This window comes from Gambusia affinis, linkage group LG17 (genome assembly GCF_019740435.1).
Source record: "Gambusia affinis linkage group LG17, SWU_Gaff_1.0, whole genome shotgun sequence".
In the NCBI taxonomy this organism is placed as follows: Eukaryota; Metazoa; Chordata; class Actinopteri; order Cyprinodontiformes; family Poeciliidae; genus Gambusia; species Gambusia affinis.
Window position 1 is genome coordinate 17,973,194 of NC_057884.1, and position 22,381 is coordinate 17,995,574.

The window sequence follows — 22,381 nt, forward strand, 5'->3', positions numbered from 1 at the left end:
ATGGAAATGTTTACAATGATGCAAAGGATTCTTGATGACGCATCGCAGGTACGAGCCAGGACCTCAGCAGGCTATGGCGCATTTAGCCGACGTTTTGAATTCCAGACGAGCCCCTACCGTGAGTACATCAGAGATGGGAGCACGACAATGCAATCAACAATAGGTGCCAGGTGCAGCTTTGTGTGCTTACCCCATGTGTCTAATCTCACATCTTTTTCTCTTGGCAGTAACTGCCACCAGCGAGCGTGCTCAGGCTTCGATAATAGCGGTGGCCATCACGTTGGCGCTGGTTCTGCTGGCGGTTGTTGCTGGATTCTTGCTCAGCGGACGGTGAGGCATAAATAAATATGAAGGAAGAGAAATGAAGCATTTAAAGTTTGGAGGGTGGGGGGGTTAGACATTAATTAGCATTTGCAATGATATATAATAAACGTGCCCAACAATGCTATTTTAACTCACAGCATTATGCACACTGGCATTGTTTGATTATAGTTTTATTTTGTGTGCTCATAGCTGTTATCTTGGTTCATGTTGTATGGTCTTTATAGCATTTGTCTAGGGACAACAGTTCAACAATGTCTTTAGTAAAGATTTTTTTTCTTTTGTTTGATTTTTACTCTCATGAGGTAGTCAGTTGGGAAAAGGCCAGCCACTGATCTTTTTCTGCAGATGTAATGACACTCTTTGCTTTCTTTTGACGGTACAATTCCTTCACCACAGTATGTGCAGACATGCTGAGTGCTTCAGTATCAGAAGGAAAGTTTCTTAGGAAGAATTTTATTTTTGATGGTTACCTTTGTGTTTTTAAGTTAAAAAGAACTCACTTTTTAACTTAAACAACTTTAATTGAGCCATCGTCTGTTTCTCATCCTGGGTGAATCTTGAGTCCTTTCTTATGTTTCATTTTCTTTAGCTCAGCCAACAGCATTTCTGTAGCATTTAGCTCCATAGATTATGATGGTCAAAGAAAAAGTTTGATTTTGTGCCTCCTGGATTATTCATGTGTTAATTTGGTTATGTATTTTGGTTACTTGCTCTATTAAAAAGATAAATGTTAATAGAAATAAGTTCACCATATGTGTTAAAAATGTCCTTGTATATCTAATAGCTTCTTACCTTCTCTTAAGGTTCCCTGAGCATTTGTAAGAAAATTAAGCTCACAGCATGAAAGACCCTAAACCACACAGAAAAGTGGGAGAGAGTTTCTTTTCCACATGTTATTTCTGTCTTATTCCAAATGCCCCTGGAGCATTTGCTGCAATTTAGTCTCATCTAACCAAAGCTCACAGTTCTAGTTAAGTCCCAGTAGAGATTCACAAACTGAACACATTTGCCTCGGTGATGGTTGGACATAAATGGCTCTTTTCTCGCATCAGCATATAGATAACATCAAATAAGGTTTTTGAAGAAATTAGCTCTAGAGAATTTCTTAACCCGCCTTGCTAACCTGCTCACTGTCTGTGATGGAAACATAAATATGGATCCCCATTTACTCTGATTGCCTTTGTCTAAGAGAAATTGGCATTTTTGTCTGATCATTTTTGTTTACCCAAATGAAACAGAATCCATTAGTAATAAAATATTCCTAGAAACTGATCAACTAAAAATTATCAAATGTAAATTGTAGAAATGCTTTAGTTACATTTATCTTAAATAGTAATTTAAGATGCAAATAATTATTCTGCCTGATTTAATCAAAACAATTTTAAGCATGGATTTTTTATTGCGCTAAATAAAAATACACAAATTACCGGATGTATTTTTCAGCATTTACTGCTGAATATGCTCCTGCCATAAAATATAAATTTATGCAGAGGGTTTATTTTTTTACATCTTCTTTTCACAAATATTAATGAAAGAGTGGAAAGCACTATATGTATGTACTTGGAAGGCTGCCCAGGCATTAAAGGTGCTCACACCTCTTTACTCAACCTCCTAATAGAGCACTCTCCATCAGACACTGCAGATAGCCCTTCTTCAGTACACCCAGCAGTCTTTTCTTGCCTGGCTGACCAACACATTTGGACATTATTCCAATGTGCGTGCGTGTGCTTGTGTGTCATTGTGCTCAATTGTATTTAAGTACCAAAGAAATAGTTAATCACCTACATCCAAAACAGTTGGTTGACTTTTTTAACTCGTATGAGGCTGTTATTCAATCAACTCTGCAAATACACAAGAGACATGCCTGTTTATTTTACTTATTTGTCTTTATTGACATGTGCAGTGTTTGTGTTTGCTTGTAGGATCACATTAAAAACCCATCACCCCGTTTAATCTGGGATATCTGTGATTATCTCTGATGCCATTTGTCTAAATATCAACATACGATAGCCGTCTAAGCACAAACATGCGCAGATGTAAACATGGAGGCAGCATACAAATTAATTCAGGCTTTGGCAGTTAAGGTTGCGCAGACGACTCTTCTCACATGAACACTGTAAGTGGTTACAAATAAAAGTACTGCTGGCCCTCTTGATTCATTTTTTTAACATATGACCTTTTTGTTAGAGAGTAATAGATCTTTTTCAAGTGAACAAAAAAGTCAGTGTTGGTTTTGTTGAGGGAAGCTTTTTTTGGACAGCTGTATTATAGAAAAACTGCACACTTATGTTTGTGTTCAAACCGTCGTGCTTTTCAGCATTTTCAGCAATAATCTTGAGCAGCTTGAAATGTGGGTTAGATTTATAACTGAAAATATAGAAAAGATTTTCTGCTTTTCTGTGTTCACTTGGGATTCAGTCATTGGCTATAATATCTGAATTTAACTGCTGGGTTTTATACTTTATTCCTTTTATATCTCTGAGTATTTTCTGGTTTCTACAATGGAAATGGATGAATGTGTGTGTGTATGTATATAAAGGTATATATATATACCTTTTTTTTTTTACAAATCATGCACATTAAAATGAGATAAAATTCAATTAATTGCTGCCTTATGACTAACAAAAGCATTTATTTAAAAAAGTTTTCTTGACAAGTTTGCATCAATGTTGTCTTTCGTTCATTAGGCGATGTGGGTACAGCAAGGCAAAGCAGGATCCTGAAGAGGAAAAGATGCATTTTCACAATGGTCACAGTAAGTCTAAATCAGCCTAAAATGTAGGGTACAATAATAATATCAGTGTACGCACAAATCCAAGTTCATCTGAGGTTTTGCACCGCTAAACATGTTTAGCGGCTGGGTCAGACAGTGGTCATGTCTCTGTTTATCTCTGTAAGCCCGAATGTCTGCTAGCAGTGCATATGTCACTGCTGTGTGCCAAGAGCTATTTTCTGAATGACATCCATGTTAGTAGAGGACACATAATGCTCTGATGCATTATAGGTTATGGCAGCTTAATATATTTGTCCATATTTTTGGCATTGTACCCTGCTATCCATCTGTCAATTCCTGAACCAGCTGTAATGGATATAACAGCTACAACAGAGAACATAAAGGAACCAGTACAGAATGCAATCAAACCAGTTCTCGACATAGCTTGGTTTATGTTTGTCTGCAGTTTGTCAAATGCTCAGAATAGGATTCAAATATTTTTTTTGTTTTGTTTTGATGAGGTAATTGGGGAAAGGTAATGAAGAACTGTTGGTGAATATGCATAGGGTATTGTTAAGTTTTTACATTCATAGAAATAATCATCAAATCTGCAAAAGAGTAAAATTAGGAAATTGACTGAGACTTTTCCCAAGTTATTAATTACTTAATCATTTCCCTCCCACCAGCCATCTTCAAGTAGACTTTTGTTGACATTAGTTGCAAGAAAGTAAAGAGAAATCTAAATTCTCAAAGACATTTTTTAGTTGGAGTCCTTTTCAAAGGTTCAGAGTGATTAATTCCTTAACATACAAATCACTAAGTTTGTAAATCATTTCCAATAAGATCAACTGCTTGAGGCAAAATAAAAGAGGCTTTAAAAAGAAAGAAATAATATGGCAAGTACCATTTTATTGCTTTTTGTTTACACAGCCTGACTTTTGGTTTACATGGTTTGTTCACAGTACGTGTTTTATACAGAAAGTTCATTGGGGGCGCACAGCTTCAAAGCTCAACTTCCCATTTAAATATTCATCAGCTTCCTGGTACACAACTACCCAATATAAACATAACTGGAGTTCCAAGGTTTCTAAAGTAACATTTACATAAAATCCTATGATGTTTTTGAGACTGGAGTTGTTTCAAGGCAGCCCCGATTGGTCTTGGCCCGACTCAGGCAAGATTCTAGCTTCAGCATCCATCACTTAGAATTTACTGTATGAGCAATTTCTACTGCTCAACATCTAGTATATGATTTTGAGGTTTTAGCAGAACTCTACTATAAAAGTCCTGAATACTTTGTGAACAGATGTTGGAAAGCATCCACCACAGTCATCTGACAAAAGTTCTTCTGTAGTCATGAATTGCATAAAGAGCTTAGCTCAAGTCCTATATGTAAATGGTAATTGTTTAAATAGCTATAAAAAAGAGAAGGTGGCAACATTTTGTAATATGTCAGACACATTTTCACTGGATGACCCGGAGTGGTAAACAGAAATTGTTCTGTGTTTTTTTTTTTTTTTCTGCAGTAAAATTCCCTGGTGTCCGTACTTACATTGACCCCCTCACTTATGAGGATCCCAACCAGGCAGTGCATGAGTTTGCACAGGAGATTGACGTCTCATGCATCTCTATTGAAAGGATCATCGGTGCTGGTGAGGAAAATCAGCATGCCTGCCTCAGTCTGTTCATACCTTGCAGATAAATGGGTTCTTATTCCGAGAAGGAATTTGATCTAGGTATAAAAATGAAGAGATTGCTTTATTTATATAATCTGAGTCACTAAATTCACTAGAGTGCTTAAAGTTGTAAGGAATGAAAAAAGCAAGTCTTATTTCCCTTGATGGATTGACCTAAACTTTTATACACATGTTTTCCTCTGTCTCATAAATCTATATGTTGCATTTATCCAATATTGATGGATCTTTTAACACAACAAAGCAGCTCCTGTGGATGGCTACAACGTATATCAGGATCTAAAAGAATTGAATCTGAATTGTCGTTACTTTTAAAATAAGAACAATAGATTGGCACTCCTAATTAGCTTTCATATATTAATATTATACCAGTTTCAGACATAGGTCAAGTATTGCACCTATTTATGGATTTATTTAAACTTTTTTCTTATTTTTCCATTTCCAAACAAGAAGACCATTTTTGTGGCCAACAAGGATGTCTCGTCTTTTGCTGCAGGGGAGTTTGGTGAAGTGTGCAGCGGACCCCTGAGGCTGCCTGGCAAAAGAGAGATCCAGGTTGCCATTAAGACCTTGAAAGCAGGCTACACCGAGCAGCAGAGGCGGGACTTTCTGTGGGAGGCATCGATCATGGGCCAGTTTAACCATCCAAACATCATCCGCCTGGAGGGAGTTGTCACCAAGAGTAAGTCACCTGAATGATTTCCAAAGCCGTTTTAATCCCACCCTGAACCTGTGTAATTCCCACGTTGCAGTGCCAAAACGACAAACAGAAGAAAAGATATTATTGAAGATTTGAAGTTTTCCATTTCTCCTGAGACTTTCTTGTTGGTTATGAAGCCTCCACTCATGTTTGGAGTTTCTGTCAGCCATGAGAGAGAACATTATTTTGAATCGATTAGCTGCTGCGGCTTTATGATGTGTATTATTAAAATTTTGAGCAATTGTGAAAGGAGTTGCTTTTATTGAAAATAATTCCTTACTGTTAAAAAATGTTTTTGTCTGTATGCTATTTTATTTTATGTTGTTGGAGCATTTATATTTTTGTCCTCACACCTTTATATCTTGCATAATAAAAATGTGTTTTTCATACCTTTCAGGCAAGCCTGTGATGATCATCACTGAATACATGGAGAACGGATCACTGGATACCTTTCTAAAGGTAGGTGTAGGAAAAGATCAGAATTCACAAAAGGTAGGTTCACGGGGAATTGATGATGAATATAAAAAAACAAGTGTGAAGAGAGCTGATTCGGATAATAATTGGAGTCATAAGTACCTTGTCATTTGTGTGACTCACAGTAGAACAATGTGTACACAAACTAGTCTGTTTTGTGTGTTAAGGAACCTATTTTTATGGCCCAGTGATTCATAGGTGAGAGTAAAGTGGTTCAACAAAAAAGCTATATTTTTTCAAAACTACTTTAGAAATTGGACTGAAAATCAGTGGGGAAAACCAGTTAAATTGAACAAAAGAAAACAAAAAATAAACTACCTTCTGTAAGCCTATCAAAAAACTGATCAAGACCATGACATCACAAACTCGCTATTTGTGTAGGTGTCTGTATTTTTTGAGAATCTGGCAGTTGAATGACAGTCAAGCTCTAAAACATACTGAACTGAAATTTTGAACAGCATTTCGTTTTGAAAAACGAAAAAACTAACTTTAAAACTCATCATTGTGTTTTTTTCATTTGAAATTACAAAACAGGAAATAATTACAGTTGGTATTAACATTAGTGCAATTACAAAATCTGAGTTATAAAATGATCTGTGTTCATGTTTGGAGGTGCGTCTGTAACCGGAGCAGCCAGCCAATCAGAGGACAGGTCAGATTTAGACCATGGATAAATGGGGAAAATGTTTGTGGGGGATCTGCTACCCTTGCTATTTTTTTCAGCTTGTAGTTTTTTATGTAATGTTTAGAGTTTGGATTTGTAAAATCAGGCTACCAAAACAATGATAATCAAACTTGTGAATTGATAAAAAATAAAAATAAAACAATCTGAAAATCATCTAATTTGAATATGCCAATCAAGTTTGTCACCTACTGAAGCTAAATCAACAACTATTCTTCACATTTAAACAGAAGTGAATAAGTGGTCCATATAATTGTTTATATAGATTGTTTTTGCATAAAAGAGGTCATTCTAACATATAGCAATGATGGGCTTTATGAAGAAAATGCATTCACTAAGTGTTTGTTCAAGAGATGATCTCTAGCCAAACATACTGAGGTATTTACCAGTAATTGAGAAAATGATTCCGACATTCTTATTTCGATATATTTAAAGTGTAATCAATATTGATGTTTTTGTCTTTGTGCATTTTTTAATAGCAGTCCCATTTCTCTACTCATGGAACAGTTGAGAAATCTTGATATAACATCCAGTGATATTAAATATTCCAAGAAGGCGTGGAGGGAATGTGCTTTGAATACATTTTCAACACAGTCTACCTATTTTAGCATCATATCTCACCTTAAATGTGTCACAGATCACTTTACCAGAAAATTTGAAAGTCATCTGAGCACTCAACTCCAGAATAGTATCTGAGCTGTGAAGACTAGACTTTACTGAGAGCAGAAAATGAACTGTAATTAAGAAGCAAGCCAGCAAATCTCTGAATGCAATGAGCTGTCTCCAGTCTATTCAGTGATTACAATACCAAAATTCTCAGGTGGCACAGAGGACTAAATTCTGCCTGAAAAGGGTATATTTCTGAGGTGGGTGGCTAATAGAGTAGTGTGCAAAATGAGGTCATGTGATTTAGGTGATATTAGCTCCCCGAAGTGTAGTTGTGCTGCAACGGCAAAGCAGATCAGAGCCAAACATGATGTTCTTAGTGTGACTGTATGGCAAAGCTGGATGCTGCGAGGTGATATTCAGAGACAGAGCTGTGGTCAGGGGAAACTGCTGACATGACTGAATGGTGTGCCTTTGGCTATAAACTTTTATGGCAAAAGGAAAGCATGGGATATTGGGAACCAGAAGTTGAAGGGCCACAGAAAACCCTGTGAAGTAATTACATGGATGGCTGGTGTACTGAGGCTGGTGTAAATGACACAGTCAGGAGAAAACCAGTGACTGGGCCCAGACCTGGATTAGTTGTCAGAGCTTTGGACAATACATTGTACCCCTGATAACTCGCATCTTTGGCTAAACCTCTCATTTCACATGTAAGTGGGATGTTATGCTATGGATGGATGGAAAAAGTTGTAGGACTAAGGAAAACTAAAGTTGGAAACCGTCTTGGGGAAAAGGAGTGTTGTGGTTCTGCTGCAAGCCTGCTGAGGAAACATGGAGATTGGATGAGAGGAAGGTTGGAGAGTTTACATTTGGATTGGAAGAAGCTGAGGCTTAAAGTAACAGTGAAAGCTGTCATTGGGTTGAGTAAACCAAAGCTCCTTTTCAGGCACTTGCTGCTTTACATTAATCTGGCAGGAACTCAAAGTGTCAGCTTTGTCTGAATGAGCATCCCGGTGCTTTTCCAAAGCAATCGGCAATGACAGACCTGGGTCAGATCTGGTTTAGCACATTATCAGCCTCTGAGTACCAACATGACACCTTGAAAACTTCCCGACTTCATAGTTTTCACTATGACAAAAGTAACTTCCTGACAGCCTTCTGCATTATTGATAGTGCAATAAAGCCCTAATGAGTTGGAAACCACAAGGAATCCCATATCACACCACCTGCTTGAGTGGTATAAACATGTTAAAGGTGCTATTTTTACCCTGCTTCTCTCTCCCTTCATTTTGTCTTAACACCACAACTGTTTGCTTGTTTGGCTGGCATAAAGAGTTTTTGCAATGTGGCTTACTGTTGTGAGAAAACTGTGATACCCAAAGGGCTTAATAGAGTTGTAGACTGTTCTGCGGCTCAACCTCACACACATTTATGACGGTTTTGACAGTGTTCCCAGGTGAAGTGAAAATAAGTTATTTCTTCTTGGGCTAAATACAATAAATACAATAAATCCTTTTTCACTGAACCACAAAAGTAAGTCGTATATAAATGGGGGACAGCTTAGATAAAATGACATTGTGGGATCTCAGTGTTGCACTATATTCGTTTGCTTGAATACATAAGTCTCAAACTAGTCTGAAAGATTACTTCTTTACCTCTCGACTGAATTAACATGGCAGTTAAAAAAAGACGGGAAAATGACTGTATTTTCCCAGATTTAATATTTATGTTAGAAAAAGGTTTATCAAAAATTAACCATTTAACGGTTGTAATTAATTATTTATCTTCTAGATGACTCATCAATGCATTGGTTATGATGTATATAACATAGTAATTAAGCTTAAATTGTTGAAGCTAATTAGGAAAATAAAAGCGGTCAAAAAATTGTCAGTTTCACTGCATTGAAAAGAAAAGTCATTTTAAGGCCCATATCTATAAGGCCCATAGAGTTTTGGTCCAATTTTTTTTTATATCAAAGAAGCAAGAGCCAAACTGGGGATAAAAAGCAACAAAAAAATCAATCAAAGCCAAAAGTCTAGAACCCATCCAGATAATCGGTCAGATTTTGGTGAGAGACTACCACCAATTGCATCTAGTAAAGGAAATCATTCTTTTGCTCCAAAAAGTGTTGCTGTTTATCCCTGTCAGTGAAAGTTGAAATAATCCTGGAACAGGCAGCTGTTTGGTCAGTTGGTCACAATATATGATAGCCTAAGTCTTTTCAGACCTAGGCTGTCAAATATTGAGATTCCTTATTTTGGATTTGGAACCAGCTTACTGTCTTGTATGATAATGTTAGAAATTAGAAAACCCATGTCAGTAGGGCAACACGTGTAGCACTTAAATCTCTTTTTAAAAGGTGTGTCTCCATAGAAGGGCACATTTTCAGTGACACGAGTCTGTACATCCACAGAGAACTAGCTTTGGCAAAATGCTGATTAAAGCTAAATCCCTTTCAATTTTCCTTTTGTTTTATTTATTTTAGATACCATGATGGATGTGCATTTGGCATTTCTGGTGATTTGATAATTTTCTGAAGCATTTATGTTATACATCTCATATTTAAACTGACCTTACTTGAGAGAAATTTAAGTCTCTTCTGAAGGATGGAAAAAGCCACACATTTGAACAAATACACAGAGATCAATGTGCATTTCAGTAGTAGTAGTCCTGAATGCTACCTTACAAAAGTTGAGTTGTACAGGTTAAAGCTGGGTATGCAGAATGGTGTTTGTTATTGATTCTATACTATAGGTTAATTAACTTTGCAGTTAGGGCAGCCTGGGAAAAAAGAAGAAGAAGAAAAAAAAACAGTGTACCTTTCAGTAGCATTGCCATCTTTGCTGTCTTTCCTTGTGTTTTTGTTTTATGGATTCACTTCTACAAACTGCTGACCTTTGGACTCACGAAACAAAAGACATGTTATCAGATTCAACCAGATCTCTTCAAGAGAGTTTCATCACGAAGCCATGGAGATAAACCGTACTAAGAATTATTGGATTGAAAAACAAGAACATCATAGAAACTTTTTATTTCTTCTCCTTTATCCTCTGTATTTTAACATTATATAAAATCAGTTTGATTTATTCAATAGTTTTATTGGTATGTATAATACTATGGGAAATATATGTAATCAAGTTTATGCCTTCCTGTGTCCTGAATTTTTGTTCACCCTAGAAAAATGATGGTCAGTTCACGGTTATCCAGCTGGTTGGTATGCTGCGGGGCATTGCATCTGGCATGAGGTAAACATTGTTTTGACACAAACACATCTTAAGTGAGCTTGCTAGCCATGCACAATGCTTATTTTTTTATTCTAACCACTGTGTTGATCATTTCAGATACCTGTCAGACATGGGTTATGTCCATCGGGATCTGGCAGCACGTAACATCCTTGTCAATAGCAACCTTGTGTGCAAAGTGTCAGATTTTGGTCTTTCTCGAGTCCTGGAAGATGATGCAGAGGCAGCATACACTACACGGGTGAGGCTTAGCACTCTATTTTGTGTTTATTAGTTACTAATATTGTTAAATCATACCTTTATGTAATGTGACTTACAGTAGGTCATCTACAAATTCCAGTTGTTACTACAGAAGCCGGTATTGGAGCAGATGCTTTCTTTGGTTTGCACCTTCTCACACACATTTTAAGTTGGTGATAAACTTGGTCGTTCTTGAGTGGTTTTTGAAAAATTTTACTCCTTTTGAAATTTGTAAATCAAGAAGGTTGGATCCTTGCATAATGTGATATCTGACACAGCTAATGTCCAAAAATCAATACGCACACATTGGAGCTAATTTTGTAGCAAGGGAAGCAGGAATAAACCTTCTACAATCACCCCAACCATTTTTTAAAATCTGTCCACAATGTTTTAAAGCCAAGTATATGCCAAGGACATTTATGTCTAATTTAGTAAATGTGTGGATTTGTGAAACATTCACAGTAATTTCAAACTTGTGCAGGCAGTTGGATCTTGAAATCACTGAAGAGAAAAGTTCAAATGAATCATACATTTTGTGTGCATCTCTAGTGTGTCAAACTTTGGAATAAATAACAAACTCAGACACAACACAGCTAAAATATGCATGTGTATATTCATGCACTCACACAGCTGACAGCAGCTGGCTTTAAATTGAGCTGTACATCCTCGGCTGAATGTCGTCTTGCTAGCCAGAGACAGGCGGCTTCCTGCAAGTGGAGGACCAATTAGTACTCGACTCGGGCTCCACAACACTCAATTAGCACCAAGTCTTTCTGCCTTGATGCCAAATATCCTGTCACTCACTTCTCACTGCCAGGTCTCATCCCTTCTCGGTCTCTTTCTCTCTATTGCTATCAAGCTCCTGGTTCCCCGACAAGTGAGAATAACATGAGTCACATCCTTGAAATAATCAGATCCCAAGATATCCTGCTGCTGTATTCATCAATACTGCATCAAGTTAATTTCACTACTCATCAGCTGGAAACACATTTTTCCTGTGGAACTCAGCAGTGTTCCTGTGAACCCTTTTTTGAAATCTTTACTTGGGAAGCATTATAATGAAGATGAGGGAACATGAGTAGAGCAATCTCAGGCCCCCGACAGTTTGGATCAGGAATTCATGCATGTGGGGGAAAGTTGTCACTGAAATGGTGTTCCTACATCTATGTTCATTAGCATAGGGAGTGTCTCAATTACAGTTTGTTCTTGGTTGCTGTCTGAATGCAACAAAATATTTTATTTTTTTCAGTCTGCAGCTGTACTTATCAAATGATTATTTGGGACCACAGAGTGTGAAATGGATTTATCTAACATTAAGGAATTATTCAAACAACTATAAAGCAACAGATGCTAGGATGAGATTACATGGTCTAATTTGTGCTTCTTTTAAGCAGAGCTTGTACTATGTACCGTGTATTGACACCAGTAAATGGTAATCAGAGGATTAAAACGTACAATTTATGCAGTGTATTAAATTCCTTAACAATTCACACTCGTTGAAATGTTTGCCTTTTGTTTTATTAGAGCTGGGAAACTCAGTGTTTTTCATTTACACACAAGTGACCAGCTCAGAATAAAAAAGTAAAAATCTAAAATGTATACCTTTTTATTAAAATTAAGAAACACAACAGACAGGCCAGGTTGCCCATAAAGTTAAAACTGCCAACCTACAAAGACATGGCTGCACAAGATGAGGAAAACATGTAAGCAAATATATTGGAGCAAATAATTTTAAGAAGTTGCTTTGGTCAGATGAGATTAAAATGTAACTTTTTATGCATCTTCATACAAAGCACATCACCTTGAACACACCTCCCCCAAAGTGATGCCTGAGGTGGTGGTTCACCTGCCAGGAGGAGGGCTATAAAAGCGGAATCCCTTACTGTCTCTCCTCTTACTGCTGTTTACTCCAATATCAGCCATGGTGTTAAGTAGGTCAGTGTGCTGCATAGAGCTGCACTTACATCCACTATTTTCAGCTGAATCTGCTTGTGACATTTCCTACTCACTTCTTTAGCACAGGTTTTTTTTTCTTTTTTCTTTATTTTTAACATTGGCAGGTGGTATTAATAAATGCTGGGATAAACTGCTATTTGCAGCACCTAAGATAGTGATGAGAAATCAGCCAGTTGGGACTGAAAGGCATTTACAAACACCTCATGTTTCTTAACTGGCTAATTACTGGAAGTGATTTGGTGATGAGCCCTACTTTGCATTCACATTTTTCCTGTTCTGCTCTAGTCTGTTCTTTTGTCCTTCGTTGTATCATGTTCATGAATTCTTGTTAAGACATCTGCATATGGTTGCTTCAGTGTAAAACAACTGGGTCTTCAAATCCACAGAGATATCTAAATCATTATTAATTATTATCTTCTTTTGTTGCAGGGAGGGAAGATTCCTATTCGCTGGACAGCTCCTGAGGCGATTGCATACAGGAAGTTCACCTCTGCTAGTGACGTGTGGAGTTATGGGATTGTCATGTGGGAGGTTATGTCATATGGAGAGAGGCCCTACTGGGACATGTCCAATCAAGACGTATGTTTTGTGAAAAATAACTGTCTTACAGATGCATATTTTAGGCTTGTAATAACAATAGAGTATATGCTTGGATATGTATATGTAGTGTTTCCTCTTAGACACCATTTATGTACTCACTAACCAGCCACCCACTCATTTACACGGGCAACATATGTGCACACAGCCCCTTAGTGACCTTTCTAGACTCCTCCCTCCTTTTGGGTATTAGGCTGTCTATCTCAAAGATGAGAGGAGGGAAGATGAGGATGAGTGGGAAGGAGAGGAAAAGACGTTTGATGTTTAATTGAAAGCGTTATGCAGGATTTTCTCTGATCTGCACAAGAAAGTGTAGGCTCGAATATTCGTCCTCTAAGCTGTCTCCTTCTGTTTTCCATTCTCTCCCTTTCAGTTTCTCGTCCTCTCTTGTCTCTCTAAAATGCAGTTTTTGTCTCTGTTCTTTTCTTTTGCCTTTCGTCCACTCTCTCCTTCTTCCTCCCTCCTCGGTCTCTGATCTTTGCACCCTGCGAGTGTGAAGTGCAGTCGTTCTCCCTCTCAGTCAGCGGTGATGTCTGATGCGGTGCTTTTTTCTTGCACTTTAGTTGAAGTGTATGCATGTACTTCAACGCATCTGTGTGTATTGGAGTGTTATCGTACGAGTCTTTTGTGGGAATTTAACCAAAGTAAAGGCTGTCATGAACTCAACAAATCAATTCCCTGCAGCGTCTTGCACTGGTGGAGCTCAGCTGAAAACTCCTGCCTACTCTCCACTGCAGGCTCCAACGGAAGGAGATGGAGTTTATTTATTATTCATTCAACTCTTTCCCTTTATGTAAAAAAAATAAATAAAAAAATAAAAAAAATTTAGTACTGCATCTTCTTAGTTGCAAAAATGAGTAACTGGGCTATGCGGCAGTTGGAATAAACAAGTAATTCAATGTTCTGTTACTCTATCCTCAATGGGGGCTGATTTAAAGTAAGGTCAGATAAAGAGCACAGGAATATCCTTGGAGCAAGTATTAATATATAAGATGTTGCGGGGTGGAAGTCTATTTCAAAATAACATTGCCCTGCTGAAGTGTGTCACAGTCTTACTGTGTGAAAGTTAGTACTTGTTGAGTGCTACGTTATGCTTTGGTCTTGACATTCTTGCCTCAAAATAAAGAGGTGTGGACAATTTTGAATGCATAGCCCTTGCTAGTACAAATGCCCACATGCCTAGATAAGATGCATCTGCCATAATCCAAATAACTGTAAAAGTATTCTGACTTGAGCTGTATATTGTAATTATAAATAAATTTGTCAGTACATTTCAGAAAAGTCCTTATGATTGTCGTAAGGTATTGCACATCTTCTAAGCATCTAAGATGATTTAAATGGACCACTATCAGTGTCTTGGATGAAAGACACTAAAAAGAGAAACTGTATCGGCCAACTCTCAGTCTGTCTGTTGATGGGAAACAGAGGCATGTAATACTGATGAAATGTAGTGTGATATTTCACTGAAATTCAAAGCAAACATATTTTCAAGCATTTGAATGCCATCGATTGTGTTAATTTTAAGCATGTAACTTTAAATACCGTACATGATGCTGTAACAACCAATCTTTTGTGGCTTGGATTGATATAAAATCTTAATTGTAGAAAGTTACCCTCATTTGTCTCTGTCTCTCTGATTTGCTGGCAGGTTATAAAAGCAGTAGAAGAGAGCTACAGGTTGCCTGGCCCAATGGACTGCCCCGAGGCCCTGTACCACCTGATGATGGACTGCTGGCAGCGGGAACGCAGCAGTCGGCCTAAGTTTGATGAAATAGTTTGTCTACTTGACAAGTTTATTCGCAACCCATGTTCATTAAAAAAGTTGGTCAATTCCTCACACAGGTATGGCAGGACAGTCTACAACCACAAATTATTTAGACAAAAACTGCTAATTAAATCAGCTTTGACATTTTGTAAACTTCAGTAAAAACATTAGAAAAGTCATTTAAAAGCATTACTTCAATTTATTGCTTAGAATTTCCCATTATGTTTGTATTATTCATCTCTGGATAATGGCATAAAGTTGCGTATGAATGCCATACAGCCACCTAATGGCCTTTTTTTCTTTGTAAAGATTTATAGTGAACTTCTACATGCATACAAATTGAAGCATGCTTAATAAATTAAATTAGTGCCGTGTCTAATATACAATGACATGTGACAGCTGTCAAGATTAAAGGCCTGCCTATAAGCCCAGACCTTTTTTTCCACAGCAGCCTCCCATTCCTGCTGTAGCATGGAAAATGTTGTTACCTACTGTGAATGTTTCATTTGATAGCATGGGGAGCTCTATTTGTCAGCACCAAGAGTGAGCTGAATGATAAAGACTTTTGAGGGGGAAAGCATTTGCAGCTTTGTGTGGTGGTGCATAGCTTGCATTATCTGTGAAGCCTCACAGGTAACTCTTGGGACTGATGGGTTGAGCTATGGGCTATAAAATCAGTGTGTGAGTGTGTGTGTACATGTCTGTGCACATCTAGGTCTTTCAATTTATAATAATATTATGAAACGCATCCTTTTGTTTACTTGGACCACATGTGCTTAAAATTATTTGAAGAATTTCTCTTTGTTTGGCAGTAATCGATTTTGAGGAGGCTGTGCACTGATTCTCTGCAGAAATGTTGTTTGTAGTGGATAAATGATGTTTCTGGAATTGTTTTCTTATAATCTTCGTCCATGTGCTAGGGTTTCCAACTTGTTAGTGGAGCATGCCAGTGTAGAGGGAGACTGCAGTACTCGAAGCAAGACTATAGGAGAGTGGCTCGACTCCATCAAGATGGGCCGGTACACAGAGCTCTTCATGGAGGGTGGCTACTCTTCGCTCGAAACAGTTGCTCAAATGACATCAGAGTAAGACCACTGGCATATTGAAAGGCACTGTAATGGGTTTTTTTTCTTTTTGGATAGTATGAAGATATATTTTAATTAAAAAAATAGATGACTCATGTTTTAAAGTTTTATATCATCAGATCACATTGTAAATACCATTCCATCATTTGCTCACTGTGTTACAGAGATCTCCGGAGAGTAGGAGTAAACCTGGCTGGACACCAGAAAAAAATTATCACAAGTATTCAGGAGATGAGAGTCCATATGAACAGCACCAACTCTACTGTAAACATCTGATGCATATGTACAGGCATGCACACAAATCAGACATCCATATGCGCACATGAGTTAAAACCAATATTTTGGACCTAGCATGAAATCAAAGAACTGTTGGACCTAGAATGGCTTAGCACTTTGTGGAAATAAGGAAACCCTATGTTCTATGGATCTACACTTGATGATCTGCAATTTGGTGAGTTTTGTGTGTGGAGCTCGTGGAGATATAATACACTGCAGAGCTAAAACCAAACTGAACTGGACTGAACGGTGCTATGCGAAGGACTAAGGAAGGCAAACAAAGCTGGGTCTATGGGATGTTTTTCATTTGACTTTTCCCAATTTTCTGGAATTTCCAGATTCTTACATGATTTGCACTGTTTGGATTCTCTCAGATCAAACTCGAAACAAAGATTTGGCCCCTTTTTTGGCTGTATCACATTAGAGTTCTCATAAAGTGGGCTCAAAATGGAACTTTTTTAATCTGTCTCAGGTGAGACGAGCCCACCTGATTGGAACAGAACTTATTCACTAGCCATAGCTTTGGACGTACACTACCTTTTACAAGTCACTGAGTTGAAAAATAAATCTCCGGCAGGGCAAAAATGATGGACCAAGAGCTTAAATATTACAAGTGTGAGTTGTTGGTTTAGCATATTGGTCAAATGTTTTGTTTTTGTTGTTTTTCTGTCTCTGGGAGGTCAGAATATCACAAAACTTCAACAACAGTCTTGCTGCATAACTAATTTACTTTTAAATGTGATTCTCCAGCATAAAACAAGTCAGGAAAGAAATGGTCATGGAATAAAGATGATACACTTTAGGATAAGGCTGATGTAAGGCAACAAATGAACCTTTTTGGTTATTTGGGAATGTTCCTTTGCCTGAATGTGAACATTGGTAGAATGTGGCAATAATCTATCTAGTCTTTAAGCCCAGCTTCTGAATTATGCCAGAGATTGTAAAACATTTAGCTGACAAGCCTGAAAGTCTTTAAAGACTTAAAATTTCCTTTTAAATTTCTTTATTTATTCAAATCCAGAAAATTATCTTATTTTGAAAATCAGATACTTGACAGATGCACGTTTTAATAAAATATTATAGATTTTGCAAGCCCTTGCCGTAACCGCATACATGATTTGCATATTCTCAACCCATGCTGGAACATTTCACACACTGGCAAGAACCTTTGCTTATTCTTTCATTGTTTGACAGAATAAGTACTCAGATGTACTCAAAATTAACAGATTAACAGACAAATCTCTCTGCCAGTGAAACTCAACTTGAGTGATTTATCATTCTTTTTAGGAATTTCATGGAAAGTTGAGAAAATCTTTATGGAAATATTGAATACTTTGTGTTGACCTTGCCTGTCATAATCTGTGTGACTTTTTCCCCAAGGGAGCCTGATGAATCTAATGGGATCATTTAATGGTGTTCGGATTTGAAACCTTTACAGGATCCCAAAGCAGCTTTCTCTGGTCTGGAGTGCATTTAGCGGTCTTTACCAAGCCTTCACATAGAAACTGTAACTTTCAGGTACCACAGAAAACCCTCAGTAATCTGTTTAGTTCACCGTGCCGCAGAGTATCTCTTCCACGCTTGTGTGCCACACCGCAATAAACCTCACTCTGACAGGACTGCTGTAAAAAAGTAAAAAAAAAAAAAAAATTGAAAGAAAAAAAAAAAGAAGGCAATATTGATAAACTTGATAATCATTTATTTATTTGTACTTGTTTAAAAAAAAAAATGGTGTGGACAGTTTTGTTATTGTGCTTTCTCATGGACTACTGAGCAGCTCCCTACATGTCTTTTCATGTAAATAATGTACTATACATTTAAAGCAGGGAGCATTGTTCCTTTGTTTACTGTCATGTGGACAACTTGACTTTGATTATACATCTCAGAGTAGGTCAGTGGTGACTGATACTATGAAGCTGCAATTCTGCTTGAATGTCCTGGTAGGTGCTAACGGCACATTTATCTCCTACCGACCGTTTTAAAAGGGATGTGCATAAAGAGCAGATTTATCCTTCTTTTTGTTTGTTCGTTTTTGGTGGTTGCATTTTATTTAAAGTTCCAGTGAAAAGCAGAGGAATATATTACAGGAACCATATTTTTGCTTCCCTTATTTTATGGTTTAAAAGTAAATGATGTCAGTAATTAGTCAAGTCTGTGCTTTACTTAAACTTCAGTATAGCATAATTTCATTGTGAATTATTACTAAATCTTGACCCCTTTGACTGCAGTGTCCACAACAATCAGAAGTATTCACACTAGCTCTATGTTTGCAGATGACTTGCTTCTATACGTCTTTGTCCATTTAATGTAAAGCTTTGGCATAAAGTTAGGAATGAATATTTCTTTCTGTTTAGAGATGGTTTTACTTGACCATATGAAAGCACACTACAAGAATATAAGGTTTTAAAGGGTTGTTCCACTTTTTTGAAGAGCATGTTTAGCTTTTAACCACATAAATCTATGCTTACAGATCAACAGTTCAAGTGTTGATTGTGGAAAATTGATAACTTACTGCTGTGAAGTATCAGTTGATTGAATGTAAGATGGGTTTTTTCACATTTGAAGTTCTCCAAGAGTTGATAGTGTTTCTCAGAGTAAAAATGATCCAACCAAACGTTTTTTTTCCAGGAAGCATAGCATCTGCATAGTCTCTTTAGTCTTCTCATTAGTTGTGTAGCTTTTGTCTTGTAGATTCAGTCTTTTAATTTTACTATAATTTTTCAAACTATTATTTTGTAACATTTTTAAACATTTTTTTTTTTTTTTAGAAAGGCAGTTAAAAAATATTTTAAGAGAATACAAGAAATGCAGTAAATACTTGTAGACTACTGTGGCTATGCAGATTTGTTACAGGAGTGTTGAATAACTTAAATCAAAATGTAATGTTTTCAGGTGTTGTACAACCTCTCTTTCTGGCTTAATGATAAACTTAAATTCCACGCGTGGTGCATGAACAACTGGTGAATAATACAGCCATATAAGTGCCTCGCATCTTCTAAGCACTGTTGTTTCCTCTCCTGTCAAGATATTCTGTCCTAAGTGTGCCCCAACTTCGTATAATATTCGTTTTTTGCCAACAATGTCTACAGGCAATAAGAAGAATGTCAGACAAGGTGTATGTTGGAACTAATTTAATTTGCACTTTATGGGAAATATTTTTTTTTCTTTGACTGCAATGTCTATATATGACTTAACTTTTAGTTCTTAAATATTTACTTTGTAACCCATTTCCTGATGATGATGATGATGATGATATCACTTCATACTGTCAATGCTTCTCTGGACATAAAAGTTGACAGCCAAGCACAAAGAGTTGGTAATATTTTTCAAAGAAATTAAAGCTATGGAACTGTTGATATATAGAGCAGCATTTTCTTGTGTATGACACATCACACCTACAAGATACAAGCACAAGGTTTTACAAAAACCTGTTTGGACAGTATGTGGTTCATGACTTTTTATAAAAGATCATTACCACAAGTTCTTGATGTCAACAAACTTCTTCCAGACATTAGATCTCACCATTGTAGAATTATTTGAATTATTTCACCCACATAAAGTGAAGAAAGTGTGAAATTGGGCATAACTACACTGTTAAGATGATGGTCTGCAAATATTTTGTTTGAATTTTCTCTCGGCAGTATTCTGTTGTAGTTCTACATTTGCTGGGAGACAAAAACAATCCATGAATTGCAGAAGAATCAGGCAATCATCAGTTATTTAACATCAAAGTATGAAGCCTTAATTTGGAGCCAAATTTAAATTTCACAAGGTAATTTTAGTCAAAATAGGAGATTCTTCTTAATATACAAATATGGTTTTGGTGTTCTTTTTCTTAAAATAAAATCCCTGAATGCAAATGCAAGGTGTAAAAAAATTGTTGTGGTAGTGCAGAAGCAATAATAATGATCAATATCAGGACAAATGTTGTGTATACAGAGACAGATGGGAAACAACAAGATCACACTTGCATCTGAAAAGTTTTAATCTTTAAACATCCTGAACAAAACATCTGAAAACCCATAAATAAAAGGTTTACCCCAGGGAACAGGGTTGTTATAGTAATAGTACATATTTTTTCTGTTTTAAAATCTGATTTCCTCAGATCTCCAATTTATAATGACATTTATTAAGATATTTACATTAAGATAGTGAATCAAGTTAAACGCTGAAACTTGCTTCCATTTGCAAGGATGTTTGGAATTAGCAGGAACTTGATTGATCTTTCCAGTGGCCAACTTCATCACGCCAAATGCTAATGAGGTGGGTGGCTATTATAGTAGTTTGTGCCATGTAAAAACACATTGTGTATGAACAACAACAACAACAAACTTATTGTGGGCTGAAAGGCAAGCAGTTTTTTTCTCTCTTTTTTTTTTTTTTTGGAAAGGTAACATTTGATTTCCTTGTCTGCAAATAAAAGATTTTGTGCTAGAGGCCCTCCCACTTTGCTTATTGCTCTCAGGAAGTGGAAAGTGGGAATGTTCTATGTGGTCAGTGGGGAGTAATGTGCAGCTTTCTATCAAAATGTACAAAAAACAGGTTTGCGCTGATGTTTTTGCAGATGATCAGTTATTATGAGTAACTCACGCATTATGGTTTTGAACAACTGAATAACTATTGTGTTTCATTGAAAGCACAGTAAAAAAATATTGGCTATTGATGTGCTATTGGTTTGTCTTGGAAATTGTATTGTGTATTACGTTTGTGTTGATGTTTTTGTAGTGTCCTATCAAATTCTATATTTTTGCAATAAAACTTGGAAAAAATAAACTTTATGTAATGTAACCATCTATGTCTTAACCTGCACCACCTTTGTTTGTCAATGGATGTTTTATTGTTGCTTAGGATAAGTATCTCCATCAATCTCGGTAATTGATGCCACCATATTTGACAATTTGCCTGTTGTCTTTGAAAGCATCATCTCTGTTGACTCACTTAGCCAGAGAAATAACAAAACTCTTTTTAAGGACAGCTCAGTTAAAACATTTACTTAAGCTCACTGTTCCACTTCCACTGTATACTATTTTTTAGTAAATGAGTTAGTAGGTATTGTAAAATTTCATTTATCATTGACGTCATTGTCCCCACTAAGTTTAAGGTCATCTCTGGAAAGAAGAGATGCTTCACTGATAAGAAGTAAAAAATAAAAAATGGTAAGAAATTACACTCCAGGTTCTCTGTGATATCCATAAGGAGACTTTGCATTATATAACTTGCAACTAAATCATGCAAGAAAATCATTTTCAAAAATTTTTAGCAAAGCAATCAACAATTCTTATGCCATGGGATAAGCATTGTTTCCCAGTCAAGGAAAACAAACTTTTCTTTGACTATCTGAGCTGAATTCTGCTTTGTAAGTTTCTATAGTTCTTGGAAAATTATTCACATTTCACTAATAGAGGTATAGTCAATCAACATCACTCCACATAGAAACAAGAAAGATATTTGCCTAAACAGAACAACACCAAACATAACAATGGTCTCTTTGAGATGGGAAGCTAATATCTAGGGTGTTCTGTCTCTGTGGTTTGACCTTTTTCAATTTGTCACTTTTTCAGAGTTGTAACAGTTAAAATCCAATTGAAATTATTTACATGGCACCAGTTCAAAACAAATGTACTTTTGAGACGCTTTCCAAAAAAAAAAAAAAAAAAAAGGAAGAAAGAAATTCAATCGCATACATTGGAGTTGATCCTAATTATCAAATGAGATCAATGATTTATATCAGAATAGTTGTTGTCGTTCACCATTCCTTCTACTCCTGTTGAAGGAACTATTGCCAATCATTATTTTGTACAACACTTTTAAAATTCGAAGTAAACCCTTTAACTCAGATTATCAAAAGGCTGCCAGCATTTCTGAATCCAATAAATGCCAAGACACATGTTGTAAAAAATAAGATGGAGGAAATAGTTTTACTCTGTTTCCCCAAGTATCTTATTTCAGTCACCAGGCAATTTCTCTGTACATTTCTAATATTTATGCTGCTTCATACATGGCCCACCAAAAGTTACCAGTTAA

The 22,381-nt window shown here is 36.6% G+C and overlaps 1 protein-coding gene across 1 annotated transcript in view; it reads left to right on the plus strand.

Moving 5' to 3' along the window:
- The window catches only part of LOC122819564 (ephrin type-A receptor 5), a 63,566-nt gene extending 42,431 nt beyond the window's left edge, over nt 1-21,135 (plus strand). The window contains exons 8-19 of the mRNA XM_044096369.1: nt 49-118; nt 228-330; nt 3,012-3,079; nt 4,564-4,689; nt 5,228-5,413; nt 5,829-5,890; nt 10,374-10,441; nt 10,538-10,679; nt 13,064-13,213; nt 14,880-15,073; nt 15,917-16,081; nt 16,246-21,135. Of these exons, the coding sequence (XP_043952304.1) occupies nt 49-118; nt 228-330; nt 3,012-3,079; nt 4,564-4,689; nt 5,228-5,413; nt 5,829-5,890; nt 10,374-10,441; nt 10,538-10,679; nt 13,064-13,213; nt 14,880-15,073; nt 15,917-16,081; nt 16,246-16,357 (1,446 nt within the window). The 3' untranslated portion in view covers nt 16,358-21,135. The remainder of the gene's footprint in view (nt 1-48; nt 119-227; nt 331-3,011; nt 3,080-4,563; nt 4,690-5,227; nt 5,414-5,828; nt 5,891-10,373; nt 10,442-10,537; nt 10,680-13,063; nt 13,214-14,879; nt 15,074-15,916; nt 16,082-16,245) is intronic.
- Nucleotides 21,136-22,381: the final 1,246 nt, after the last annotated feature.